The sequence below is a fragment of the Rhinolophus hipposideros genome (assembly GCF_964194185.1).
Source record: "Rhinolophus hipposideros genome assembly, chromosome: 9".
Lineage (NCBI taxonomy): Eukaryota > Metazoa > Chordata > Mammalia > Chiroptera > Rhinolophidae > Rhinolophus > Rhinolophus hipposideros.
Genome location: NC_138055.1, coordinates 54,719,139 through 54,746,341, shown reverse-complemented (window position 1 = coordinate 54,746,341; position 27,203 = coordinate 54,719,139). Strand labels below are relative to the sequence as shown.

Here is a 27,203-nt window from a genome sequence, read left to right as displayed (position 1 = left end):
CCAGGTGGTAGATGGGAGCAGGGAGGAAGGAAGGCAAGATTCACCCCTCCTTACTTTAGAAACAGTGTGATGGAGAGAAAACAGAACCTCAGAAGTGTAAGGTCCCACTTCTGCCCTCCCTGCTGTGTGCCCCCTGGCAAGACCTCAGCTCTCTGGGCCTCAGCTTGCCCACTATATCTGTATAACAGGGAGAATAAACCGCACCAGGGTTTTATCGAACGTAACATGACACGTGGTGGACCTCCACCCAGTGAACCACACACAGCCAGGCATGGTCTCCCATCTTTATTGATGTCTGACTACAGCACGGTTCTGGGAGACCAAGGGCAGGGGTGAGTCACATGCATCTCTGCCCCACTCAGGGTGGGGCAGGAGGAACAGGTGGCAGGTCTAGGAGACCATGGATACGGACTTCACATGAACAGGGCCCACTGTACAAATGCAAGGTTGGTATTTACAAGAAAGGAGGAGAGAAGTCACCTGAACTTGGGCCTTTCCTGGGACAAGGTGGGGTGAGAGGAGCCTGAGGAGAGAAAGGGACAGGGAACCTGTCTGGGCTCTCTTCACATGACATGACAGCAGCAGCCCTGAGCCCCTCCCCATCTGCTTTCCACCCTCCACTCCCCGCTTGTCACATCGGAGAGGCCTCTTGCGCCTGCAGCTGCGCCAGTGCTGGGAGGGGAAGTGAGGGGAAGGACTCTGCTAGCAACGCAGTACTACTGGATTCTACTTCACCCCCACCCACCGTGAGCCCTTGACCCCAGCTGGTCTCTCCTGCCTGTGCTCAAATGATGCATCCTGAAGGTGCTTTGCTGGCGACACCTCAAAGCACTTTACAGACATTGGTCGGATGGGGCCCCCCAGCCTCAGGGAGAGGAAGGAGGCAAAGGGCTCAGACCTCAGCCAGAGCAGGTAACAAGCCCCAGGGGCCAAGACCAGTCCCAAGATCTCCAGGACCCCAGGAAAGGCCTCCTCTCGGCCCCCAGTCCCAATGGCTCTTCTGTACCCCAGTCGCCATTTCAGAATGGGACGGAGGGAAGACTGCAGGGTCTGGGGCTGGGGACAGGGCTGAAGCAATGCAGGTCTGGGGTAAAGAGGCCGTCCCCACTATTCCCAGACCCTAGAAAGATAACATGCCCTGAAGGAGCCGACTCCCCTCCCCACACATAGAGCTCTGAAACCCCCCAGCTTTCTATCCTATTCCAGCCCCTCCCAGGGGAGGAAAAGGGGGACCCAGACCTTCCAGCTAAGATCTGGGGTGGGGGGCTGAGGGAACCCCCAAAATGTATTGCTTAGAAACTTGGAGGCAAAAAGGATGGGGGAGGGTCCAGGGAGCTGGCATCTCCGACCCTCTCCCCAGGCCCTGGGAAGCCTCCAGGAAGCACCCCCTTCCCAGCCAGCTCTCTGGCCATTGGGGGAGTCCAGAGGCAGGGGCATGGACACAGTGAGCACTGGGAGCCTGAAGTTCCCCAGTTTTGCTGCCGGGAGATTAAAGTGTGCCCCAATGGGTGTCGGGTGGGGAGGACCCTTCCACCAATCCCACAATCTCTGGCATTTGGCCTTTGGGTGGGTTGTCTGTTCCTCAACCTCCACGCTCCCTTGGAGCAAATGGGGGAGCCAGTCCCGATGGATGGTGTTGATGACATCAAACACTTTGAACTCAATGAGGACCTAGGGAAAGAGGGAGAAGCCTCAGTGCTCGGATCTTTGAGTTTATCTCCAAGCTGACACCCTCTCCAAGCCCCACCCGGATCCCCCCTCAGTCCCACACATAGTTGTGTAAAACATGCTGTGCAGAAGAGTGCACAGCACGGTGTGAGCAGGGGCTGCCATCAAAGTCACACCAACTGACCACACAGAGACTTGTGCCCTGGCTCGTTCCTTTTCCCAAACCCTCCCAAAGGTGCTATGCAGGCTGGCTGCAGCCGGGCTCAGGGCCCACACTGCTCTGAGGAGCTACCTGCTTTCTTCCTACAAGGACTAGGAACGAAATGCTGGAAGAAGTTCCCTGCTTCCCACTCACGCCCTGGCTCAGTTCTATGTGTCCTCTTTCTCCACTTTCCTGCCTGGAAGGAGGGAGGGAGAACCTCACATCCTTTGAATCCCAGAGATGACTCTTCAGAGGTGCCACGTTGGACCCCCGCTGGCCCTACTCCCCGTAAAAGACCAAGACCAAGACCGGCCCGCTCCACCACACAGACTCACCTGGGCCAGCCCCTGGCTAGTCCAGATTCCCGTTCTGATTGTGTTCCTCTTCAGCAGGGGACGGTGGGGCCTCCTCCTCACAGGGGGACAGCTCGTCAATGGACATTTGGTTGGTGATGCCTGCAGAGGGGCATGAAGGAAGTTGGGACCAGACCAAGAAGTAGTTTTCCCCAGAACCCTAGAAGCATATGGAGAAAAGTAAGGGATTCTCATGCATCTTCCTGCCTTCAAGCTGAGCTATAGTCAACCCCTGCTCACCTGGAGAGAGCTCTCCAGGCTTGCTAAAATTCACAACCCTCAGCTCCCACATAAAGGAAGAGCTTTCCCAGCCAGGGCCACCACGTTATGCTAATCTGCAGGAGCACCATTCGTGGAACACAGTATGTATAGGGCCACTTGGGTTGTGGAATATGGCTGTCCCTATCCTCTCTTCAGTCCTCATTCTAGAACGGTCCAAGCCAATCAGCTAGTCAGTCCTTTCTCTGATATAACTTTAGTCTGATCAGCTCCATTCCCAACTCTAGGAGTCAAACAAAGGGTTTATCCAGAGGCTTAAGGAAAATGGATCTGCTCCGGCTCCACCAGCTGCCCTCCCCCCAAGGCCTCATCCCCCACAATGGTACACACCACTTGCTGCCCGTTCCTTCCATTTCTGCTTGTTCTCCTGAATGTATTTGGTCCAAGTGGAGCGGAAGCTGACCACGTCAGGGTTGGGGTCTCCCACTGCCACATCCAAAGAAGGCTGGCGCCACTGGAAGCTAGAAGCAGTCCCACCCCACGACTCCAGACGTGAGACCCAGCCCACTCCAGAACTGCCTTCACAGCTCTCAGAGTGGAGGGGATGCAAGACCAGCAGGCGGTGGAGGGAGCCTCATCCTCTTTTCTGTCTGCTGGTTACCCTCCAAGTCCCTGTCCCTCTCCCCACAACTTCACCCCTCCCGCTCCACCCTCTCCCTCTTACGAGAAGGAAAAGAAAAACAAGATTAGCAGAACGGCAATGAAGACAGAGCTAAAGGAAGAGACAAAAATATGGTGGAGGGGAACACAGGTGCAGGTCACAGTCTCCTGGTCCCATGGTCCCATCCTTCCACCCCTGTGTGTGACACACAGCAAAGGGGCTCCCACGCGTGGAGTAGCCAGCTTTTCCACCGCTCCCACCATGGCTGTACCTTCTCCCTGCCAGCGAGCCCTCTCTGTGAGTCTGACTTCCCTCCCCGAAAACAAAGTGACCTGGCTACCCCAGCCCTCCTCACCTGGGCTGGTTTTTAGACTTGGAGTCCTCATCCACCAGGGGCTGGACACTCTTCTCAGCCACATCAGTCAGCACAGAGAATGTGGGCTCCACAATGAAGTCAATGAAACCTGCAGTGAAGAGGGTAACACCATGGAGATCTCTTCCTTGGAAGGCTGGGTAGTGCATATGGCTGGCATGGCTGTGACTTGGCTGCGTGTAAAACAGAGTAACCTGGGGTTGCAAAGTTCCCGATGGGGGCAGCCTTTGGGTGATGTCCTTGTGACCCCAGCAAACTCTCCACTATCACACTCCCCATGTCCCCGGCCTTCCACCCCAGGACCCCACACTCTAGCATATCAGGCTTGCTTTTACAGGAAGAATGGTTTTGAGGGATGGAGACTTGGGGTAGCCCTGGCCCAGGCCCAGACAGCACGCTGTCCCCTTTCCCAATCCTTTCCTCCCTGCAGGAAAGGACACTCACCGATCTGGGACTGTGCCACAAGAGTGGACGTGCGATCACACAGTGGGGAAAAGGGCAGGCCCAGCTCTGCCTCCTTGTCACCCTGTGGGAGAAGACAGGGTAGGAAAGCTGGAGAGGATATCTGAGTCTACAAGATCTGGGGTGCAGTTGGGGGTGGTAGGAGGTAGTGGGAGAAGAGGACTGTCTGTGCCTGTGACCTGGAAATGAGTTAATGCGAATGGGATGCCCCTATCGTTAGCGATCGCTCAGCTTTTAGGATGATGGCATTTTAACCCACAGGTTTGGGGTCAGGAGAGAAGCTACAGGGAGCTGAATGAAGATCAGGAGTAGGAGTAGGGAACTTGGAGCACATAGGGGAGACAGGGCCCCAGGGGCAGGAGGTGGGCAAAGATGCCATGCTACCTGGCGGAAGAATTCCTCCATGAGAGCCTTAGTCCAGCGGCTATGAACCAACCACTGCTTGGTTGGGTGGCTGATGTCAGCAGCATGGAGCAGTAGAGACAGGGCCTTGGACTTGTCAATCCTGGTTGAGGCAGATGGAAAGGTAAGGAAGACTGATCTTTTAGGAAAAGGAAACCTGGACCATTCTTAACTTCCCATCACATGTCCTCTCTCAGATCCTCTCAGGTAACTTCAATCACCTTTGGAGATTAGACACACACACACACACACACACACACACACACACACACACACATATGTATAGGAAGCGGCTCAGGCTCTTTGAATCAGAGGTCTGGGTTCAAATCCTCACCATACCTAGCACACACTTGCTGTATGACATAGAGCAAGTTACTTAAAATTTCCGTATTTCATTTTCCTCAATCCTAAGTGGAAGTAGTAACAGAATCTGCCACATAGAATTGTTCTGAGAATTAAATGTCATACAATATATAAGTATTTAGAAGAGTGTCTGGCACATAAGCGCTGAGTAGATTATATCTATAATTATTATTTTCAAGTAATGATATGCTCTAACGCTACACACCCTCCCACATGTGGACACCATCCAGTAACACACACCTTCAGGACACACACAGAGCCTGTTCTCTCTTACACATAGTTAGATACTCCCACCCACTTTTAAGCAACATTAGATGTAATTATAGCATTTGTTCTGTGCTTTTTCTTTAACCTCACGTGACTCTCTCAATGGCCTTATTAGAGCAAAAACCGGTAGCAAGCTCTTGAAGAGGGAGGCATATCATTTTCACATTTCACAGATAAGGGAATGCATCCAGAAGGATTGACAGATTTCCCCAGCATTCCAGAGTAAGCCTGTCCTGAAGCTGAGATGAGAATGACCATCTCAGACTTTCAGCCTAAAATGCTCTCCCCTAGGCCAGCTACCTGGGCTGTACATACACCCAGGGCCATGTGCACACACACACATCTCACACACGCACACACACAGAGATACGCTCAGCTATCTGGAACCAGAAAAACTTCTACATCCAGGCAAAGACTTGGCATACCGACTACCCATGTATATGTCCCCAATTCACACAGCCCTCACTCTGGCCTAGCCCTGGCCACACCCCACTATATGCCACCTCTCCAGCTGCTGCAAGGCCGTCTTCATGGACTTCACTTGCTGGAAATGGCAGGACATGTCTGTGGCCAACACCGTCTCAATGACCAGGGCCCGCAGCTCTCTGAATGGGCAGAACCAGTAAAGTGATAAGCCCACAACAACGCTAGGCAGGAGGTCCAGGAAGTGGGAAGAGTGAGTTGGGGTATCGGGGTCTGTTAGGGATGCCCACTTCTGACATCTGCTCACACAAACTCATCCTTGGTGAGGTTGATGAAAATGTTCATCTCGTCATCCTGCATCATTCGGAAAACAGAGCTGATATGGTGATTCTCCAGCACTGAGCGATCATTGTATAGGATGGCACACTCTGACCTACAAAGCCAAAGGTCATTGTGTTCACCTCTCTGTAAATGAGGACTCTGGCAACCTCCCGCCTCCACTTGGCCCCCCTGCCCTGCCATGTGCCACCCCTCACTTGGTCTGGATGTGGAAGCTGTTGGTAGTGCCTGTGTGCTCATAGTCGTGGATGGCTGCGGCGAAGATGATGGCCAAGACCTCGATCTCCGACAGGCAGTGCTGGGAGAAAGAGATGGAGGATGAGAGGCGTCTGACCCCCTTTCCTATCACTGCCCACAGACCTCCACACACAAGCTAGACCACTCAGGCCATCCCATTCTTCAAGGTCAGCTCTTGAGTTAATGCAGCCAGGCTTCCCAGTTCCTGGAATGGCCGAAGACCTTCCTCCATCCCAACCTGCTACATTCCCACTGCATCCCAGCATACATCACATGAAATTTCTGGTCTACCCAGAAATTCTCTAGAGTAAGTCCAATTTGACTCTGAAGACTGTGGGATGCCAAAGGAGAAGAACCAAAGAGAGAAGGGAAATCGGAGTATAGTCTAGATGTCCCAAGTCGGCAGCCATGAAACCCTAAATCACAGAAGAGTGATCTCCAGGGCACCTACCACCATCCCTGTGCGGAGCAAGAAGCAGTGGACTGTCTGGGTAACATCAGCGGCGTGGATCTGGTTGTGGTAAGGGTTCTTGTACTTCCCATAGCCTGTCTCCAAAGCATCCAGGAAAGTCATCAAAAACACAGTGGGAATCTGCAGTAGGAGGGAGGTAATCGAGATACACATAGGGTCTGAAGGAATGGCAGGAGGCCCAAGACTGAGATCAGCAATGCCATCTTTCTTTAGAATGCAGCGTGGCTTAGGGAGACAGCACAGGCTCAGCAGTCAGGTGAACCTGGGCTCACATCCTGTCTCTACCACCCGCTGACTGTGTGACCTTGGGCAAGTCACGTGCCTCCCTATGCCTCAGATACTTAATTACAGATGAAGATAACACCACCTACCTTGAATTTAATGAGATAAGTACAAGGCACTTAGTAAGTGCTCTCTACAAAGTAGCTATAATTATTATTATTTCCCTAGATATTTTTAAGAAAAAGAAAGCAACCTTTCCTCCTACCTTCCAACCACCCTAACTCACCCCAATCCAATACCATCAAGAAGGGCTCAGAAGCCGAGGGAAGGATAAGATGGTGTAGAGAGGACCCTTCCAGCCAGATGTGGCTTACCCCTTCTCTGAGAAGACACACACACACACACACACACACACACACACACACACACACACGCATGCGTGCGCGCGCAAGCCCCAGGAGCCAGAGCTCTGTCCAGCTATTCTCAATTCTGTCTCTGTCCTGCGTAGGCTCTTGGAGTATGTCTGCCTCCTTCAAAGTCTTGGGCTGTCAGAGGAAAAGGCTTGCGTCTGCACCTGTCCCTGGATCTCCTGAGGCTGGGAGGAGAACGTGGGTCAGGACCTGGGGAAGCATCTGTAGCGATGAGCGGTAGTGATGAGATACAGTCAGACCCTAACATCCCCCACCCCCACCCCTGGAGGGCTGTGCCCCAAATTCAGGGAATTTTAAAGGACTGTTTCCAAGACAACTGCCATTGCTTTTGTGTTGCCATGGTGTCCCTGGAGGGAAGGGAAGGGAAGGGAAGGGGAGGAGCAGGGGAGGGGCTGGGTGCCGGAAAGGAATGCTGAGCTTGAGAAGGACAGCTCCAACTGGGAGCTCTACCATGAATGAACACTAAAGCAATAAGTGCCCCTCTCTCTCTAACTGCCTTGGAGTAAGGCAGACTGGGGCTGGGCCAAACCCAACCTGATGCAATTATTCTTAGGGTCTCCCCAAAACCGTCCTTCCAGGTAAGGAAGCAGAGTTTAAGAGAAGCTGGTGTCTAGAATATATCTGAGAACTAGTTTGGAGAAACACGAGCTGGGAAAAATCTTATGAAAAAGAGGACCCTACTGTTTTCTGTCCTGGAGAGGGCAGGATTGAAGGGGGAAAAAAAAACTGCAGAAGGACAGGCCTCAGGAAGGCACTGAAGAAAATCCCAACTAAGCACCTCAGGAAAGTTCTGGAAACCATCTTGAGAGTTGTTAAAGGAGTCAGGGTGGAGGAAAGGCTTCTATGCACCACGGGTCTGTTATAGTGAAGTGGAGGCAGAGGATGGCGGGATGATCTTGCAAAGACCTCTGGGAGGGGCCCCTCCAACTGGACTCCTTGACTCCCCCCAAATGGATCCCTCAGAACACACACATTTTCCTCCACTCTAACATTTGCCCGCCCCCGCCTAAGTGATAACCAAATATCCCCACTGCGACTCTCCAACCCCCCCCAACCCTCCACTTCTAAGTGTGGAAGTGGTTTTTCCACGTGAAAGGGGTTTTTTCCAGCCTCTATTCCCAAAAGACGCTCCCTCCTGGCATAGGATCTGGAGGGGACTTTAATGCCATATTCTTCTTAGCCAAGCTGCAGAGCAAATGGAGATCACACACCCTCCATCTCCTCATACAGCCCTCCCCAGACCTGTCAAGAGCCAATCCTCTCCATAAAATTCCTTGGACAGGGATTAGTGATAGGGAGTGGGGGAAGAAAAACGGCCAACTTTGTTCCCTCCCCGCACCTCAGGAAACAAATGTAGAGACTCTGATCCCAAAGTGCTGACAGCATCTGGACTCTAGACCCCCAGTGTCCACAGGCAGGAGGCAGGACAGCTGAAACAGGGAGGTGAACATCGAGTCAGCCTGGTGAGGTCAGGTTAGGGGTAAATGCAAAGGCGGAGAGAGCAGAATCCTAGGCTAGATGGTTGCAGACCTAGAATCTTCCCCTAGCAGGCAATAAATGGAGTCAGAGGCCAGCACTGTAGCAAATGAAAGAACGGTCAGACTGGGGTGGGCATGAGCAGACTTCCCTGACAGTCAGACTAAGTGAGGGAGCCTGTGGAATCTATTTGATGGGAATCTTCTAGCACAGGAGTGACAGGAGTGGAGAATCATGCCCAGAGGCAGGGGTGCGATGCTGTCCAACCTTAAAGCGGCTGATGAGGTTATGCCGAGTCAGCAACTCAAAAACAATGGTCCTCAGCGCGTGGTCATCTGCTGTCCGGTTCAAGGAAAAAACATCAAAGCACCAGAGGTCCAGGTTCTGTGAAGAAACAACAAACTGAGCAGGGAGATTCCCAAGGAGAGCATCCCAGAAGCAGCAAGTGTTGCAATTAGACTTCAGGGAGGACTTCCCAATGACTTCAGAGTCTTGGGAAACAGGTAAACAAAGAAGTGGTGAAATGGGCCTTTCCTCCTGGATATGTGTCAGTATGGGAGAGAGAAGAACTGCAGGAGTTTGCCTCTGGAGTGGGCAAAATTTGTTTTGAGGAACATGAGAACAATCAAAAGAGAAGGCATAAACAGAGTCTGAAAGTCCGAAAGACCATTTCCATCCCCCAACCTTCTCCCCTTTCCCAAAAACCCAGGGATCACCTTGAGACAGTTGAGGACCGCAGTGGAATAGGTGGGGCCCACAGAGGTGTACGTTCTCCGGAACATCCTAGAGGAGGATAATGAAAAGAGGCCGGGGTATGAAGGTCTGATCAGGTGGGCATGTGGCGCCATACTGCGGGTGGGGGCCTGGACAAAGAGGGACGCGACTAGAGGCAGACCAACTGGAGGCAGACCGAGGGCGAGCGTGGGGGAGCCTCACCGCTCCACGAAGATCCCAGCCTGCACGGCGTGCACGATGCTGCGGAACTTGGGCTTCTCCTCGGCTCGGCGGCCTTTGGCCCGGGCCTGCTGGGTGAAGGTGGAGGCCAGCCAGTCCCGCACCTCCGAAGGCACAGCATCTGACCGAAGCTCCTGCAGCTCATCTTCCGTGTCCAGGATTTGCCTGAGGCCCCAGAAGGGGCATCACAGAGGAAAGACACCAAATGCTCGCACGACCTAGAAAACCTTGGGCCCAGCCACACCCCACACCTCAGTAACTCTCAGACCAGCTCTCCCTTCTCCGGAGCTCCCTCGCCTTTCTCTCACTATGGCTTTTTATTTCTGTTTCTCTCTCTGTTGACTCCAGTAACGAAACAAGTCACTATGTCAGGTAATGAGCATCCCGACTCTGGAAGCGCTCAAGCAGACACTGGAATACCGCTGTCAGGCATGCTATAGACCAGCCACGCTGTCCAGCAGAAATAAAATGCAAGCCACGTCTAAGTAACTTTCAATGCTCCAGTAACAGGTAAAAAGAAACCCGTGACATTCATTTCAATGATAAATTTTCTTTAACCTAACACACCCAAACTATCATCCTTTTAACATGGAATCAGTATAAAATATATTGATGAGATATTTGTTCTTTTTATTTATAAGATATTTATTCTTTTTTCCAAAGCTTGGAAATCTAGCATATATTTTACAAATACATACCCATCTCACTTCACACTTGCACATTTCAAACCCCAATAGCCACGTGTGACCAGTGGCTCTCCCATTGGGCAGCGCAGATCTGGAGAGATTCCACTGGGGGAAGCAGGTTGGGACTAGATGAGCTTTAAGGTAACTGTCTTCTCTCCTTCTTCACATTGTGTCTGCCTCTGTCTCTGCAACCCCGTGTCTGTTCACCTGCCTCTATCTCTGCCGATATTTCTACCTACAGCTCTTTGCACCTGCCCCTGCCCCTCTGCCTTCCTGCTCTGGCCCTGTCACAGTGTCTGACTCCCAGTCCCTGGGTCTCTGTGTCTGGTATCTGCCTCCTCTGTGAGCAGGTCTCTCCCCAAAGCCCAGCCTCGCCGCCGTGACCACTCTCACCGTGTCTCGTCTATGTAGACGGCCTCCAACAGGGAAGCTGTGTACTCCAGGTTTTTCTTCAGCTCCTCAATGTTGACCTCCCCATTCTCCAATTGCTTCACCATGTAGCGGAGCCTGGGGAACGGAGGGGGTGGGGGGACAGACATTCTGCTTAGGGGCTGCTACCTTGTCATAAGGACTGGATACCTTCCATAGAGTTCATTTTACACACACAGCTTCAGTCTTCCCTAAATCATTCATCATTCTAACAGTAAGAATAATGGCAGCTAATGTTTTTCATCTCAGGCTACTGCCACTGCTTGTATTAAATTTATCTACCCCAAAGTTTAATCCCAGGATTTTCCTGACTCCACCTTCCCCATCCACCTTTAGTCCATGTTTCCTGAACACTCTTGTTTAGACTGCCAGGGGCCCAGCAGAATTAGGCAGGTACAAGCCCCTGGGGGAGGGGGATGTTTTGGGGATGGTCTTTTCCACATTCTAAATAACCAAGAGATGAAGCTGCTTATTTCCCCCATGAAAGACAGCTCTGGGATCGACAGCAGTCAAAAGAGTAGCTAAGATTCTTTCATTGTCTCTTGGTCATGGTGTGTGGGGGGGAGGGGGTACGTGTCCATAGCCCCTCTGTCCCTGGCAGGGATGGCAAAGACACAGAACAAAGAGCAATCTGAATGCTTTCAGCTGGCCTCACTCCATCCAGGCAGAGCTAATGGATTATGATTTCCAGAATCCATCAACCAGGACAAAGCAGGATTAACCCCTGCCTGCCCAGTGTCAGAGAGAACCTCTGGCAAAGGGTGACTGTACCCATCCCCTACCTCAGCCCTGCAGCAGCTTCCCCCAGAGCCAAAGTGGTGGAGGTGGGGCCAGGGGTCTCACGGAGGGGATTCTTTGCCTGAGGGGACAATCTCTCATAGTTTGCACTCATGAATGCTGGGGGTTTGTGACTAACTGGGAGGCTTCTTAGAAGTCTGGTGAGTCCAGCCCAGGCAGTCACAAAGCAAACAATGCTCTCTGACTTTAGATGATTGTAAAGAAAGCGATTAAATATTCCCCTCTTGCTTCTTTCCCCCGCCCCTCCCCACCCATCTAAAACCAAGATGGGGGTGAAATGGTGGCCATCACTATTCCCAGCTGAGAGGGGCTTCAGAAACCCAAGGTCACCCTCTGAGTCAGGGAAAAGAAGAGAATGAGTCAGGGACCAGAGGCTGAAATTAGCATCGATTCCCAGGGCTGCTGAGGAGGCAGAACAATGGCATTCCTGAACAGAAGCAGCTCTAGAATCCCGGGGTCTCAGCAGCTTTGGAAGAGGGGTTCCCAGAATAGTCGGCCCCAGGAAGCATCACAGGCCAACTCTCACCTCAGGTGCCAGCAGTCCTGGCCAAGACACGTCTGAATACAAATGGGGCAGAGGGAAAGGGGGGAAATGGGAGGGTGACATTGCAGCCTCCTCAGTGGACTGTCTTCAAATCCCACTTCCAGGCTTCCTACTGCACACGCTCCATGTGGAAATAGCGGGTCGTTTAACAAGAAAGAGGCAGGGTTCAGTAAACCTCAGACTCAGCTATAGCTTCAGTAGGAATAGAGACTTGACAACAGAAAAGGCTTTCGAGCCAATGAGCTAGAAAGGGGGGCCTGAGCCAGCAACTCTCAGACTGCCTGCCCAGAGATCACAGAACAAAGAGGTACACTCTGCCTTTGGGGCCCAGACTCAGCCGGGCTTCCCTCTCCCGGTCATTCCCTGGAGCCAGGGGCCCTCAAATCTGGGAACACACAATCCAGGAAGAAAGACCTCTGGTCCCATCTCCCCACCACCACCCTACCCCCCACCCCCATCACCCCCACCCCACCACCCCGGCTCAGATTCCTATCCCAGGCCTGATCTTCGACTTTGGTCAGCCCTTTCCATAGCTAAAAACTCTGTCCCTAGGGGGTCAATGCTTTCTGTCAAAGTTTCTTCCTCGATTGCCCTCCCTCCTGAAACACACATCCCAGCAGTCCCCCAAAGTGAACAGTCAAGCCCACGGGTTCTCATTTGCATGTATTCGTATAATCGCTAACAATGCTGCCAGCTCTACATTTTAAACAGCACTTTCTCTTACTTTATCTCATTTTATCCTCACAATGGGCCAAGACGGAGGGAGGGAGGCAGGAAGGAATTGCTATCCCTATTTGCAGAAACCAAGGCTCCAGACAGGTCTGGGAGGCAGCAATCCTGGATTAAAACCTGTCAGTTCCTGGCTCTGAGCCCTTGGGAAAGCCACTAATTCCGTCACTATGTATCTATCAAAATGTGGCCGATAGATCACTGGCATTGGAATCACCTGGGATACTTATTAAAAATTTAGATTCTAGGCATCACTGCACACCTATTGAACCAGAATTTCAGGTTCAATAGGTCCAGGGATCTGCTTAACAAACATCTGATGATTCTCACGCACCCTAAAGTTTGAGAACCTTTATTTTAGAGCCTCAATTCCTTCATCTGTAAAATACGTAGTGAGGACGATAATAAACCACCTGTGAAGGGCTATTAATAAGAAGATTAAATGAAATAATATATGCAAAAGGCCTGGCATATACAACGGGTCTCTATGAATGTGATTTGAATTGGAATTAACTGACCAGTATCATGCTGGCCCTAACCAGCTCACAGCTCGCTCCCTTCAAATTCAACAGTGCCTGCCTTGTCTATCCCAAGTCCAGAAGAATGAGTCTAGTTTGAATGGAGACTGGTAATTAGGAAGTCATCTAACAGAGGAAATAGGAGAATGATAATGGCCATGAGCTCTCCTTTACAATTACAAACTTCATTCGAGCCTCACAATCACCTTACGAGTATAAGGGAGGTTGAGTGACTTGTCCAAGGTCACACAACTTGTCAATCTCAGTCAGATCAGCAAGCCTACAATTCACAGCACCAGAGCTTTAACTGTGCCCCAAACACCACAGGTCTTGGGCAGAGGAAGCTCAATCATGTAATTAACTTGGAGAGAGGCTGGAACCCATTCCATCACAGCTTCTTCAGTCTTAGTCGTCCATCCTTCGTGAGGTGTTGCTGTCTGTCACCCCATAGTAGACTGTGAGTATCTTGATGGCACTGACAGTGACTTATGTATCCTGGCTGCTATGTGCACACAATATGTGCTCAGTAAATGTTCATTAAATAAATAGAAGGGAAAGGAGGCAGATTAATTGAGGAGCTATCTGCCAGAGCTCACAATTGAGATCTCTGAGCCAGCATTTCTCTCTAATGGAAACCCTGGGGAGAAGAGTGAGATCTAGGCTGGCTTTCAACACAGCCCTCCCTCCAAGTTCCTCCTTCCTCCACCTCTAGATATTGTCCAGGAGCTCTTTTATAGCTCCTGTTGAAATCTGAACTCAACACAATCCAGACACCACAAGGAGGGAGGGAAAGAAAAATTAAAGAATATATTTGATAAATGGGGAGTCCAAAAGGGGAACCTAGACTCGGTCAGCTAGAAGGATCCAAGTGCTTAACTTCACCTTCCTGAAGTTATATAACTCCCCCATAATGCACTTTCTGACCTGGCAGGGGCCTCTCTGATTCTAAAGTCCTTCAGAATTAAGATCTCCCCTGACGCACCCAAAGTCCTCACCTCATCATCATTCTTCTGCAGGAAGTCCTACTCCTCCACCCCCACCTCAGTTTTAATCCAACCCCTCTGGTTCAGTCCTCAGAGAATCTGGCAGGGAATGGTCCCTTTCCCTGTGAAACAGGACGCTCTCCCCATCCAGTTCTCACCCAGCCCTAAGAAAACTGGAAGCTTCCCCAACATTCCTGCCACCTGCACCCCTAACCCTGTTTCACCACCACAACTTCTTTCTCCTTTACCTTCGGTCCCTACACCATGGGAAAAGCCTCAGATCCTGACCCCTGGAAGGCCCCGTGTCTCCAGCTGTGTAGCCAGCTGGAAGAGAAGGTTCTGGGCAGTAATAATCCCAACACCACAGAGGAGCTCAGCTTCCCCAGCCCCAACCAATTCATTTCCTTTAATCACCACATGGCTGAATTTCCAAATACCTCTGCCACTTCTTCCAGAACTCACACCCCCAAAGAGATCACTGTAAGTAGGTGGATCAGCACAGGGTAGGCTCAAGCCAAGGGCTGGGAGCTGTGAGAAGAATCCAACTTGCCTTTTGGGTTTTTAAGACAAGATGAAGAGATTCCAGACAAATGTGAGGTCCTAAGGAAAATGTGGGGTCAGGAAGGAGAGAAAAGGGGGAAATTCTGCTAAATCACCTGTCACAGTCAAGAGGAAGTGATAAAAAGGAAAGGGGGATGGATAAAAGAAGAGAATACAGGGCAAGATGGATGGGGTAAAAGGTAGAGAAGTATACATACACACATACACACACACACACACACACACACACACACACACACACACACAGAGGGTGCCAAAAAAAATGTATACACATTTTAAGAAAGGGAAAAACTGTATTAAAATTGTAATGGTCAATATATACCGACAACAAAAGATGAATACAAGTCACAGATGAATACAAGTTTGACTTCTGCAATTACAGGAGGTGCTCAAAGTGGTTACCATAAGCATTATTTTAATACAGTCTTTTTACTTTCTTAAAATGTAAGAAAGTATATATATACTGCCAAGTTTTGATCCCTTCCCTCCACCAAATGACAACTGGTGGACACACAGTAACCTGGCCTCCTCCGCTCTCCCTTCCTCCTCTCTCCCTTCCTCCTCTCTGACACCTACCTGAGGATGGGGCCCTGGAGGTGGCTCCTTTGCACAGCAACAGGTGTTGCCATAGGGAATCAAAGTTTCCAACTTCAGAGCATCAAAATGCCGCCCCCAGGACCCAGCACCCCCTCCCCCAGGGAAATGACTCCCTTTTGGGCTGACTTCCTCTTCCAGGTCTCAGCAGAACTGAGTGACTGACCAGATAGAACTTTGGGAAAGGGCACAGGAGGAGCCTGGCTGGAGGCAAAAGAGACTGATGAGGCAGAGACCCAGCCCTCAGCAACAGGGTGAGAGGCCACGGGAAAAGTTTCACATCTGAATCAGACTGAAAACAAGAATCCGTTCTCAGAAGAATCCCAGAAAGGACAGAAATAGCACAGGCCAGCCCCTGCTCTGAGGAGGTGGGGCTCCTCCTTGAGAAGGGGTTAGCAGGAGTCCTAAGGGCGCGGGGACAGGGAACCATTCTGAATCTGTTGTGGAGAGAAAGTCTGCAATGGGAAGGGAAGAGGCCGGGCAAGCGCCCACCAGAGGGGCTAAGACAGCTTCAGCTCCCCTCCAGGGTCTTTTCCCCAGGGCAGTTCTTCAAAATGACCTTTAACCCACCTGAAAGAATGGAAGCAAGACAGGAAGAGAATTAGAAACTGCAGGGGACGGTTCGCGGAAGCTAGGGATCAGGGGATCCTTGCCTAGGGACCCTCTCAACCAGGAGGGAAGCCCTCATCCCCCATCCCTCATCCCAAGCAGTGAATGAAAGTCAGGAAGACTTGCTCACAGAAACCAAGAGATTAGGCAAATTATATTAGCACTCCCAACCCGTTTTTTCATCTGTGAAACAGGAATTGTGGGATAATTATGAATTAACTGGAGAGAGGTCAATCCAGCCCAAAGGAAGAAGAGAAATGACAGGATAGCCAAGGAGAGGCCTGGGGTCCGAGACCCCCCCTTTTTCGTCTCCAGGCTTTGCTCTTGCTCAGGTAGGAGAAGCAAGAACCTAGCTTCTGCGGCGTGAACTGGACGTGCGCATACAGCCGCAGCCCTCCTCCGGATTGGCTGAGAGATGACGTCACCAATACAAGTGCATTGGGGCCGCGATTGGTCAGCAGAGGGGTTGGGCGGGGCTAAGGAGGAGAGCCCCGGGTGAAGACAAAAGCATCCAGGGCTGTGAGTTCCGCGACTACAGTCTCCTAAATCTAGGGTCTCCGGCTGTGGGTAATATGAAAACGAGGACAGGGGTGAGTATGAAGGAAAAAGGGAAAAGAGAAGAAACAAGCCAAGAGCCAGGATTTTATGACGGGAAGTCTTTCCCCACCACCACCACCAACCCCCAAACAGGGAGAAATTAAAATACCTTGTCACTGTGCCAAAGCCTTGAAGGATTATAAACAAATGAAGTTTAGGAACCGGCTGTTTCTCAGCTCCACTGACTACTGGGACAAGTGGAAGTGGGCTTCAACAGCAATGAGAGGAATGGAGGTTAAGTATCTACAAGTTTTTTTCTAGTGAACTCCTAGTAGCCATGAGGCAGGGCTACTGTAGTTTGGAGAAAAGGAAACCCACACTCTCTGTGTCTCATTCTCTGCGCCTCCAACACAAACACACACACACATACACACACACACACACACACACACACACACACACACACACGCTGGTTAGTGTTTTCAGAAAGAAAAGACTAGACCCAGATTCATAGAACCAGAACTGCCTCCCCGGCGGGACAAGTCATTTGGCCTATTCTGTAGACATGCTTGCTTGGAGGAAGGGATAGGTATGGAGGTGGGAGTGGAGGCAGGTGGTAGCCAGCTGTACACAGCCTGGTACAGCAACAAACAAGCCAGGCCAGTTCCCCTCCCTCCCCTAACTTCAGGCCCACTCTAAGCCCTGCCTAGCCAAGTAGGCACTAACCTCAACCCTCTTACTGAAAAGTAGAGATTTCTTAGACTAGAAAAGCTTTGGAGAGGACATCAAGTCCCTCTCCTCTCTTGCCCAGTAGAACCAAAGCTGGTTGGACAAATGACTGCTTACCACCTCACCCCCACATACGTACAAGCCACATCACTCATCCCAACTTTTATTATTATTATTATTATTATTATTATTATTATTATTAACTGTTCCTAATAAGGGAGGATATTGGTCAACCACCATCCCTTCCTGGGGAAAAAACATGTCACACATATCCACTCACCCACACATACACACACACCACATTACCTCTGTCCAAGCTAAGGAGACTGTCCCCTGGGTGGGAGGCAGGGCATAGATGTGATAACCCCTGCAAAGAGTCCAGCACAGATTTTCCTTTAGCTTTTAAATTTAGTTTTAAAATAGCAAGGAGCCCGGTGATCATGCCTCCATCCTGGCCCATCCCAGCTTTCCCCATATGCACTGAAGGATGGGAGTTGAAGGATGGGATGAACAAAGGGTAGAAGACACTGCCTCCGGTCAGAGAAGAGGGGTGTGAGGGAGGGGTAGAGGAGAGGGGGAATGGTGGGGTGGAGGGTGTTGGAAAAGGATTAACTGGCTGATCTCAAGGCTCTAAAATCTCAGAAGTTGAAAGAACCAAGGAAATCGTCTAAATCCAACAAGAAAGAAGACATAGTGCCTTAAAACCAGGTGCCTTCTGCCTAGACTTTATCACTATGTGTGACTTTGGGCAATACACTCTGAGCCCTAGCTTCCTTGTCTGTAAAATGGGTAAATAATCAAATGAACTCACGTGAGAGCACCTTGAGAACTATAAAATGATGCATAAATGCAAAAAAATTATTTAGTCCAAGCATTTATTTAGTTCAACAAATGTTCATTAAGAGTCCTCCATGAATAAGACCCCTGATGTGGCAAAGCCCTGCCACCACCATTCCGGATGTCTGGGACTTGTTTCTGGCTCCTTATTCCACAGGGCCAGGAGGCAGTGGAAGCAGGAGCTGGGGAACATGCAGAGCATGGAGCTCCAGAAGCCAAGAGCAATCAGCTCTCCACCCTACCCAAGCACTTGTGCTCCCCTCACTTCCCTAGCTTCCCATTGCTATACATGCAGCCCCAGTTCTTGCAGCTGGCTGGGCACAGTGGCGGGGGTGGCTCCAGAAATAAAAATAGCCCCCCTGGTGGCAGAACTGAGGTGCCATCCTGGGAACGGTAGGCTTCAGGTTGACATGGTAGCGGTCTCTAGGCACTGGACAGAGGAACTGGGTGGAGGGAGGGTGGGGAGAGAATGGGGCAAGGCCTATGGAAGACTAGGGGATAGTAGGGGAAGGAGAGAAACCAGGTGAGTGGAGGGAGATGAGGGAGAGGAACAGGAGGTAGTAAGGGGGCAGGGAGGGAAGGAAGGGAGTCTTGAAAGGTGATCTAGAAGAGAGTCTGAGAAACACTGAAGAAGAGGGAGAGGAGTCAGCTCTCACCTTGCCTGTGTCTGAAGGCAAGGCCTTCTCTGCTTCCTGACCAGAAGCCCTTTCTAAAATGTGTTCCTAGCAATAGCCCAGCACAGCTCAGGTCAGATGAGGAAGAGGGTAATCTAAGCAGCTTGAGCCTAGCCCAGTCAATAAGAACCCAATATCCGGGCTCCCAGCCCAGCACACAAATGAGTCACTTCTCCCTCAGGCTTCAGCACTTTAAGAGAGGGAGGAACTGTGGGGGGTGGGGAATGGGCAAGAAAGTCAGGTCAGGAGGAAGACAAATCAGACAGCAGGCTCCCAGGACCCAGTCCAGAATTCTTTCTCTGGTTCACTTGTCTGCCCCTCTTCTCCCTCCCTGCACTATTTAATTCTGCTCATTAACCACCTCCACATGGACCACCCCACCAGCCCTCCCAATTACATCCCAACAGATGTTGCCAGCAGATGCCCTGCTTCCAGGGGGCCTAACAGATGTGAAAGGCGGCCTGGGATGGAAGTGAGTTGGAAGCTTGACATGGGACTGACTAAAGGTGTGATAGGAACAACACTAAATTGTGGATCAATGGAATTTGGGTCTGATCCCAGCCCTGCCCCCTATCTTACCAACTATCTCTGGGCATCAGTTTCCTCCTCTGTAACGTTTTATAGTTCTCAGATTCAGTGCCTGGGTAGGATGCCTGGGTCTCAATTCATCCTGAGTTCAAGTTCATCCTGACTGGCTCACTGCTTCCCCAAACTCATGCCTAACCTGATGAGTAAAAGAGAAGAGTGGCTTTCTTCTTTATCATAGAAAGGTCACATTCGAACCTCCTGAACTTTCCAGCAAGTTCGCCTGCATATCTGTCTTCAATCCATCTTGCTGCAATCAAAACAACAGCAAATTTTCTTGGCATTTCAAATAAAAACAGAAAGGAAGAGAACAGGCCAGACAAATAAGTCTTTGGGGTAAGTCTCTGGTGCAATTCGATTTATTTTATTTCAGACTGGAATTTCTAAAGCTACTGCTTGGTAGAGAGATGGTCAGGGCTTAGGGAGCTTGGCAACACTGTTGGCAGGTGTGCTCACTGAGTCCAGGCCTCAAGAAGTTTCCAAACAAGGTGAGCATAGAGAACTAGGAAGATGGTGCCAAGTTAGATATGCAAGAGCAGATAAACAGGGGAGCAGGGGAGCCAAGGAATAGGACTGAAAGGAGACGCTTCTCTAGCCCAGGACCTGCCTGCCAGAGAATCACTAAGTTCCCTGGAAGCCAAGGTCCTGTCTCAGCCTAACTGGTGCCAACACCAGCTGACAGCCTAATCGTCCCACTGCAGCACCATAATTATTTGCAAACCTGACTTCTCATCGCAGCCATGGATTCAACTGACCTGGGAGCCTGGTGGTACCCCACGGCATCCCCTGAAGCCGCCCCTTCCTTTCTAGCTCTTCTCCTAGCCTGTGCCCCTACGCCTCCGCCTGCATACGCCCTGGCCTTTTCCACCAAGCCCGCTTCTCCACCAAAACCCCATTTCTGTTCTCTCAGTGGACTTCTGCTAGGTCTAAGATGTTAAGCAGAATCCTAACCTGATCTTTTCTTCCAAGACAGGGATGCGCTCCATAGATACAGCAGGAGCTGAGGGGAGAGGACTTGGGGGGAGGGGGCAGGCAGGGCTGTTAGGTACAGAGGGGGAAGAGCACTGGCATTAGGAACCTCTGCATTGAATGGGCAACATCTCAGTAGACTTTCTTCCCCCTCAGTTCCCATCTTTGCCCCACTCAGTGTTCCCAGGATTCTTTCCCATTTCTCTCAGGCCATTAAGTCTTCCTCCCTTAGGGGACAATCTCATTATCTAACAACTTCCAGTCTCCCAGTTGTCTCACCTGCACCCCACCTGCTGCCCTGGTTTTGTCCCTCTTTCTCTGCTGCTGTCCTAAAGAGAGTTGGAAAATAGCTACTCAACTTCCATATGTGAGAAAAATCAGCCCCCAGAGATCCAAAGGCAATTATTTGTCTTCCTCCTGAGTCACTGGGAGGATGAGGTCACGGAGAAGGTGAAAGAAAGGACTTGCAGAATACAGGAATTGAGGCCAGACTCCTAAGGCCACCCCAAAGGGTGCCTGCAGCAAACTTACCCTACACCATCACCACAATAATACCTGGGTGAGGGGAGAGCCCAGGAGTTTTCTGACTCCTAGCCAGGATGAGGGAAGAGTAGGAGCACTGAAGGCCAAGAGCTAGAGGTTAAGTCAGAGGGAATGGGGAGAGAGAGAGAGAGGAAGTGGGATGTGAGAGCAAAATGGAGCCTAGCAGAGAAAGAGGAACCAGAGAAAGATGGAAACAAAGGAGGGAAAGGACAGAGGAAAGGATGTAGAAAGAATCAAAGAAGAGGAAAACAGAGGGAGTAGAAACATAGATGATTCCTTTAAAGATTCTAAAGAGAGGGAAGGTTCCAGGCTCCTCTATCCCAGTCTGATGGGAGTGGCCAAAAAGAGAGGTGAAGGTGGATAACAACCATTCACTTCATTGACTTCAGGAACTTCCCGGGCAGCAGGCAGGTGGAAAACATCTAGAGACATCCAGGCTTCTCTCCTCCTGAGCTTCTCACCTGGCCTTCCAGTCCCATAGTGTCCCCAACCTACTTCACTCCCCTCCAGGCAAAGGTGATAAATGCAAGTTCAAATGTGGACTCTCCACTCTCCATCTTTCCAACGGGCCTCCTTGGGCTCCTGAGCAAGCAGAGTGATATTTGGGTTCTAAGGGACTTAAGCGATTTTCTGAAATAGGATGTGGCATACGTAGTCATATTACCCCCAAGTCTAGGGACTGCAGATAACATCTGTTTTTAACTTTTGCTTTCTCAGGAGCCCTTCTTCCCCTTCAGTTCCCACCTGAGGATAAATGCCAGAAGGGAACTTCTCCAGTGCTTGCAGAGCTCGCCAGGGGCAGTCCCTGGGCTCCCCACACCCGCCATGTCTTAGACTGCAATTGCTCCACCCACTTCTAGTTTGACCACTGGGAAAAGAAATGATAAGGAACAAGACACTCTCTTTTCTTTTGACCTCAGTGGCCCACACTCTTTCTAGGACATCCCTTCTCTAGTCCCACCCAACCCTCTATTCTCTAAGCTCAGACACCTGCTTCACCAGTTCCTGACAAGCATTCAACAAGAATCTTCCAAATCATGTTCCAAACACCAGGACTCAAACGTACTAAGTAATTCATTTTCCTGCCTCTTGACTCTTTATTTTCTTCCCATCCAAGCCAGTGGTGACCCTTTCATTCTCATTCCCCTGCCTCTTCACACAGCAAGTTCTCCCATGCTGAAAGAACTCCAGACTTCATCATTTAAAAGCCACTTTCACATGGATGACATAAAATGAACAACTGAGATTCAGAGAGACTGTGTGACTTCATGATCATGCAAACTGGAAACATGAACTCAAACTCAAGTCTCCCAATATTCCCAACGCTCTTCCACTTCATCCCTGCCTCCCTCCCTGCCTCCCTGATTCCCTCCAGCCACCTATTCTGACCAGAAGTTTGTGAATTTCTTCCTTTGGTTTGAACTTCATTTCTCCTATCTTTGCACTTTCCTTCCCCTTGCTGCAGGAATTTTCCATCCTCTACTTCCCAGAGATGCCTCAGGTAAGATAAAGCTGATGGAGGAAATAGAGAAATGGAAGCCATCTGATGGGAGGAGTATAAAACTCAGGGAGGAGAGATTCCCTTTGCTATGGTTGGAAATAAAGGAGGAAGGGCTAATCTGGGGAGGAAGGTACTAAAAAATCATCCCACCAAGGCCTGGGAGAAATGATGCTCCTTTTTCTCCAGAGGTCAAGGGAGCCACTGTTTACCCTGCAATCTTCACAGCAGCTCCATAGCCATATGCAGAGAAAGGAAGACAGCAGCATGGTTTTCAAAACTGGCAAGAGCCACCCACAGAAGATCACTCATAGGACATACACAAAATGAGCACAAAAGGTGGGATAAGTCAGTGAGACACCCAGTCCAGTCCCTCAGCATCCTCCTCCTGCCCATTTTCTGATCTCCCAAGGATTGTCAGAAAATATGAATATGTTGCAAACACCTACACAAGATCACATATACATATTATCCCATTACCTACACACATACTCACGTACACACATACATCTCATTCATACAGAAGACAATTTCAGGTATCCAGCATACCTGAATTCAGCATACCTACCTAACATATTTATTATCATGTATGCCATTTATAAACATAAAAACAAAGAGACATCGTCATGGAGCTCTGACTCCACAAACTGTCCCCGGCACGTACATTAACCTTTACCCAGACACACATGTATACATGTCAGGCATTCACAATCATCATGCTATATCTCGTTCACACATCCAAATAATGTCGTTTCTATGTCCTCTGTAACTCCTTCAGTTCCAGGCTCTGTTCTGAGGTACTCAAACCCCACGCCTTCTAAACATCACAACAACATTTACCTTTCTTCCACCCCCATTGCCTACTTCCCGGTCTGCACGCAGGAACACATGCCCCATAGAATCAGTCAGAACTGGGCTCCTTGACATAAACACGTATATTCATTAATTCATTTGTTCATTCTTTTATTTACTGAGTGCCTATTACATTCCAGGACCACACTAGATGCTGACAAAACAAAGACGGGCAAAAATAATCCCCAAGTGAGTCCTTGACCCAGCTCAGCTATAATGACCTTGAACCACAGCTTAGGACACTGAGCCAAGACCTTGAGAATCCAGAGTGTGTACCATGTGGAGAAAGAAGAGAAAGGGATTGTGTCTATACTATCCCAAAGGAAGAGGGAAGTTCTGTCTGTAAAATTCCAGATGAAACGGGAGCAAGGAAAAGAGAGTGGTGCTTATACTGTCCTGGGAGGTAGAGAACTCATATATATGCTTTTCCTGTGTGTGTCTGCCCCAAGGAAAAGGTTAAGCAGTAACCAGAGTGGTAGAATTTTACACTTGGGTGGGTATAGCAAAATGAGAAACATCCACTCTCCACTCCACTTGACGGAGTTGAACCAAATTGCAGGCTCCATAGGAGCAGGAACTGTGTCCATTTTGTCCATCACTATATCCCCAGCATCCAGACATCACCTGGCCCACAGAAGACAATTAATAGTTGTTGAATGAGCTAAGGATGGCAAATCAATTTCTGCTCATAGTTTTTCTTGATTCCCAAAAGATACAGAAAACCCCTTCTATTCCTACTGACCTTTCCCCCACACCCCCCAGGCCCTCTGGTCTCAGAGAAGGAGAGGCAGGCAAATCAAATCCTTCCTCTTAGGGTGAGAGATACTGAAAATCATCCTGGTCAACACATCATGTACAGACTGCCTGTCCCAGCCTCTCCTACCTCATCATGAGTCCGCTTAGTTAGGAAAATTTTCCTGCTAGATAGAAATAAAATCCCGCAGTTAAAGACTCTCTAGCTCATATGTTCCAGATTCTGAATTTATCTTTAGCAGAGTGCTAGTGTGGGAAACAGAATTCCTGGATGCCCTTCCCAAGAAGAAATTGCCCTGAGGAACTATATTATGCAAGTATTTTCGCCAGAGGCAAAAGCCCCAGGCCTGAACTCCCCAAGACAGCCTAGATGTCCTACATCAGAAATTAAGAGTAGTTAGGAGGGGGTGGAGGGAGATATAGTACATGCTGAGCAGGGGAATCAAGGAATATATACTATGTTCCATCTGCTTTCATTTCTATTCAGTCCCCAGTCCTGAGATAATCATGTCCACCATCCCCCCTATTTTCAGATTAAACAACCCCTTCCCACTCAGGCCCATTTGGAGACAGGGGGAGACTGGGGTTAGGCGAAGAGGTGTTCTAATTCCATTTAAAAGAGAGAATGCCTTCTTCGTTCACCTCTTCAGAAACCACTGGACACTGAGAGTTAGGGAGTTTCTCTCTCCTACCCAGCAAAAGTCCTATATCCTTTTATTTCCCTTCATCTGACTGGCAAAGCCTCCCCCATACTCAAAAAGGGCCAAATCCTGTTAGCCATCAACTTGAGATCTGCCTTGATACCACGATCTTCCTCTGCTTTGAGAAAGTGAGATTGAGAAGCTATTGCTGGTGATAAGTAATAAGGAGATGGTACTTTTCTGGTAAATTATTCCACATGGTAGCACTCTTACAGACCACAGTACTGAACTGAGAGAAGACCAGAACAACCTAATCCGCATGATTAGTGGTCCTTGTCCACCATCATCTCGTGTAAGGTCATCTCAGCTAACACATGTTGTAGGGGCAGCTGCCTCTACTCCCACCTTTCCCCAGGTTTCAAGGCCTCCTCTGGGGATCCTCTTCTCTCACCATTGAGAACTTCTCACCCTAAAGGAAGAAATAGCAATTTGTTTCCAGGAAAGCCTTTTGGTTAGAAAGGTGTGGGAGATAGTGAAACAGGTAAAAGCTGCTCTTTTGCAGGGCCTGCGACCTAGAATGGAGGCAAGGGAAGTATACGATAAGCCATTAGTGCTATGGGGAAGCCATTCCGGGACAATTTAAGTTCTCCCATTTATAGACCTTGAGTCCTTTTCTTTTCCTTCAACCACTTCCTTAGCTGTCCCTCTTCCCAGTTTAGTTACCATTAACAGAGCAGTATTTTCTATTAAGAATCACCCAGGGCTCCTCCCAAGAAAAATCAATTCAGTTCGGTTTTCCATTTCTTCATCCCAGAACGCATTCCAAGGCTGCGCTTCAGAGAGCCCGCAAATTGCATTGGCTCAGGGCAGCCAAGGGGGTGACCTGTGAGGCACATTTGGATACCAAGCCTTATTGCCACTACGCCTCAGTTCTCCCTCAGGCCTCTCTCAGCAGCTAGTGTATAAATCAGACCCACCCACCCAGTAAAAAAGGCATCATTTTATCACCACAGGTGAAGTATTTTATAAACAAAACAATCATAAGCATCTATTCATCTCCTACCCCCATCTCTCCCTTTGCCAGAGTCCAGAAATGGAAAGCTCCAGAGCTCACGATTGAGGATACTGGGTTAAGGGGCTCTGTTTCCTGTATTTCCTCGCTAAACATTTACAGCCTCTTTCCTGGGGCCATAGGGAGTCATATCAGGGAGAGGAGCACCTTCCCTTGTTCTCTGCTTAAGAATCAACAGACTGCGCAGGTTACCCGCTGAGCTGATTGGGAGACAAACATGATGCATGCCTTGTCTTTGACCAGATCCTCTTCTCTGAGGAGCAGGAAGAAAAGTTCCTTTCCTGCTTCGGGACTGGAGTATGGGACCCCTGAGTCCTTCCTGTCCCCATTTATTCCTCCCCACATACCCTGATCCTGCAACAATAAGAAAAGATGCCTAAATGTGCTTGGAGATCCTTGGGAGACCCTAAAGCAATCAAAAGGCTTTGACAGTCACCTTGCCCCTGTCAATCATTCTTCACCACCACCCCAGCTCCCAGGTAGAGGCTTCACCCTTCACCCCTTTCAGACCCCAAGTAGGGGTTCCACCCCTTCTCCAGATCCCAGGTGGATCCCATCATTAATATGCAGAGAGGGTTTCCAGGCCCCAAGAGAGAGGAGCAGCCCAGGTATGGGGCGCCCCCACCCCCACCCCCTGTAGAATGCAGGCGGCAGAAACGACCAATCCCAACAGAGAGATCTATGCCCCACAGGTTGGCACAAGTATCCGCATGCACGTCTGCGTCTGTGTGCAATCACTCTACAAAGATCTCCGTGCCCCACAGACACTCATGCACACACACATGATGTGTCTCCCATCTGCACAAGCCCGCACGTTGACACGTATGAGTCAGCCTGGCACCTCCTGCATGCTGCCCGGCTGCAGCCCTGCCACACCGCACCGCACGTCCTGTGCCGCCTCTCTGCGCTGCGTGTGTCACCCCGGGGGTCCACAGGCACATCCCTAGCTTTGCAACTCCTAAACCTGCGCTGCCAGCCAGCTTGCTCCGCACATGCCTTGCACATGTGGCCTGGCCACTCGTGTCAGAGCAGCTTATTTCCTCGCACCTGCCAACATGTGTGCCAGAGCGAATCCACCAGCCCGGCTCCAGCCGCCACCCCCCACCCCCAGGCTCCCTAAAATCCCTTCCCCCCACTCCGGGCCGGGGACTCACAGCGACCGAAGCTTAATCCACATCTTCTTGCTGGGGGCTGACTTCAGCTCCAGGGCTGACGGGCAATCCGACTCCAGCATCTCGGGAGGGCTGCGAGGGGACAGCTCCATGCTCAGCTTCTGTCTGTGGAGCAGAAGGAGGAGAGAGCACCGCGGCTCAGCCTCAGCCCGCAGCCGGAAGACCCTCACCCCCACACCAGCCCCTTCCCACCTGCGGCTGGCGCGGACCAGCCAGGCCGGTGTCTCTGGGCTCGGCCCAAGCCGGCAGAGCTGCAGTTCCTGCGGATGCTCCTCGCCCGCTGCCCGGCTGAGCTCTGGGTTCCCCAGCCCCGGCTCTCCGCGCCGCCGCCGCCGCGCGCTGCCAGAGCCGCCTCCTCGCGTCTCT

General features: G+C 50.4%; 1 protein-coding gene across 1 annotated transcript; it reads right to left on the bottom strand.

The window, feature by feature from the left end:
• Positions 1-270: 270 nt before the first annotated feature.
• PDE1B (phosphodiesterase 1B) lies at positions 271-27,203 on the bottom strand. The gene is made up of 16 exons (XM_081061348.1): positions 27,030-27,203; positions 26,820-26,942; positions 10,604-10,717; positions 9,507-9,689; positions 9,287-9,353; positions 8,838-8,954; positions 6,421-6,561; positions 5,930-6,030; positions 5,701-5,826; positions 5,474-5,575; positions 4,323-4,443; positions 3,921-4,002; positions 3,459-3,567; positions 2,833-2,963; positions 2,206-2,325; positions 271-1,671 (listed from the first exon to the last, which is right to left on the bottom strand). The coding sequence occupies exons 2-15, from the start codon at positions 26,927-26,929 to the stop codon at positions 2,222-2,224; spliced, it is 1,608 nt and encodes a 535-aa protein (XP_080917474.1). The 5' UTR covers positions 26,930-26,942; positions 27,030-27,203; the 3' UTR covers positions 271-1,671; positions 2,206-2,221.

Bases quoted from the DNA above. Each gene is read 5' to 3' on its own strand.
- PDE1B (XM_081061348.1), bottom strand. From the start codon at position 26,929: ATGGAGCTGTCCCCTCGCAGCCCTCCCGAGATGCTGGAGTCGGATTGC. The intron at 10,718-26,819 runs GTGAGTCCCCGG...TCCGTTCCCCAG, and splicing joins TGGATTAAGCTTCGGTCGCT to GCTCCGCTACATGGTGAAGC. The intron at 9,354-9,506 runs GTGAGGCTCCCC...ATCCTCCTCTAG, and splicing joins GCTGGGATCTTCGTGGAGCG to GATGTTCCGGAGAACGTACA.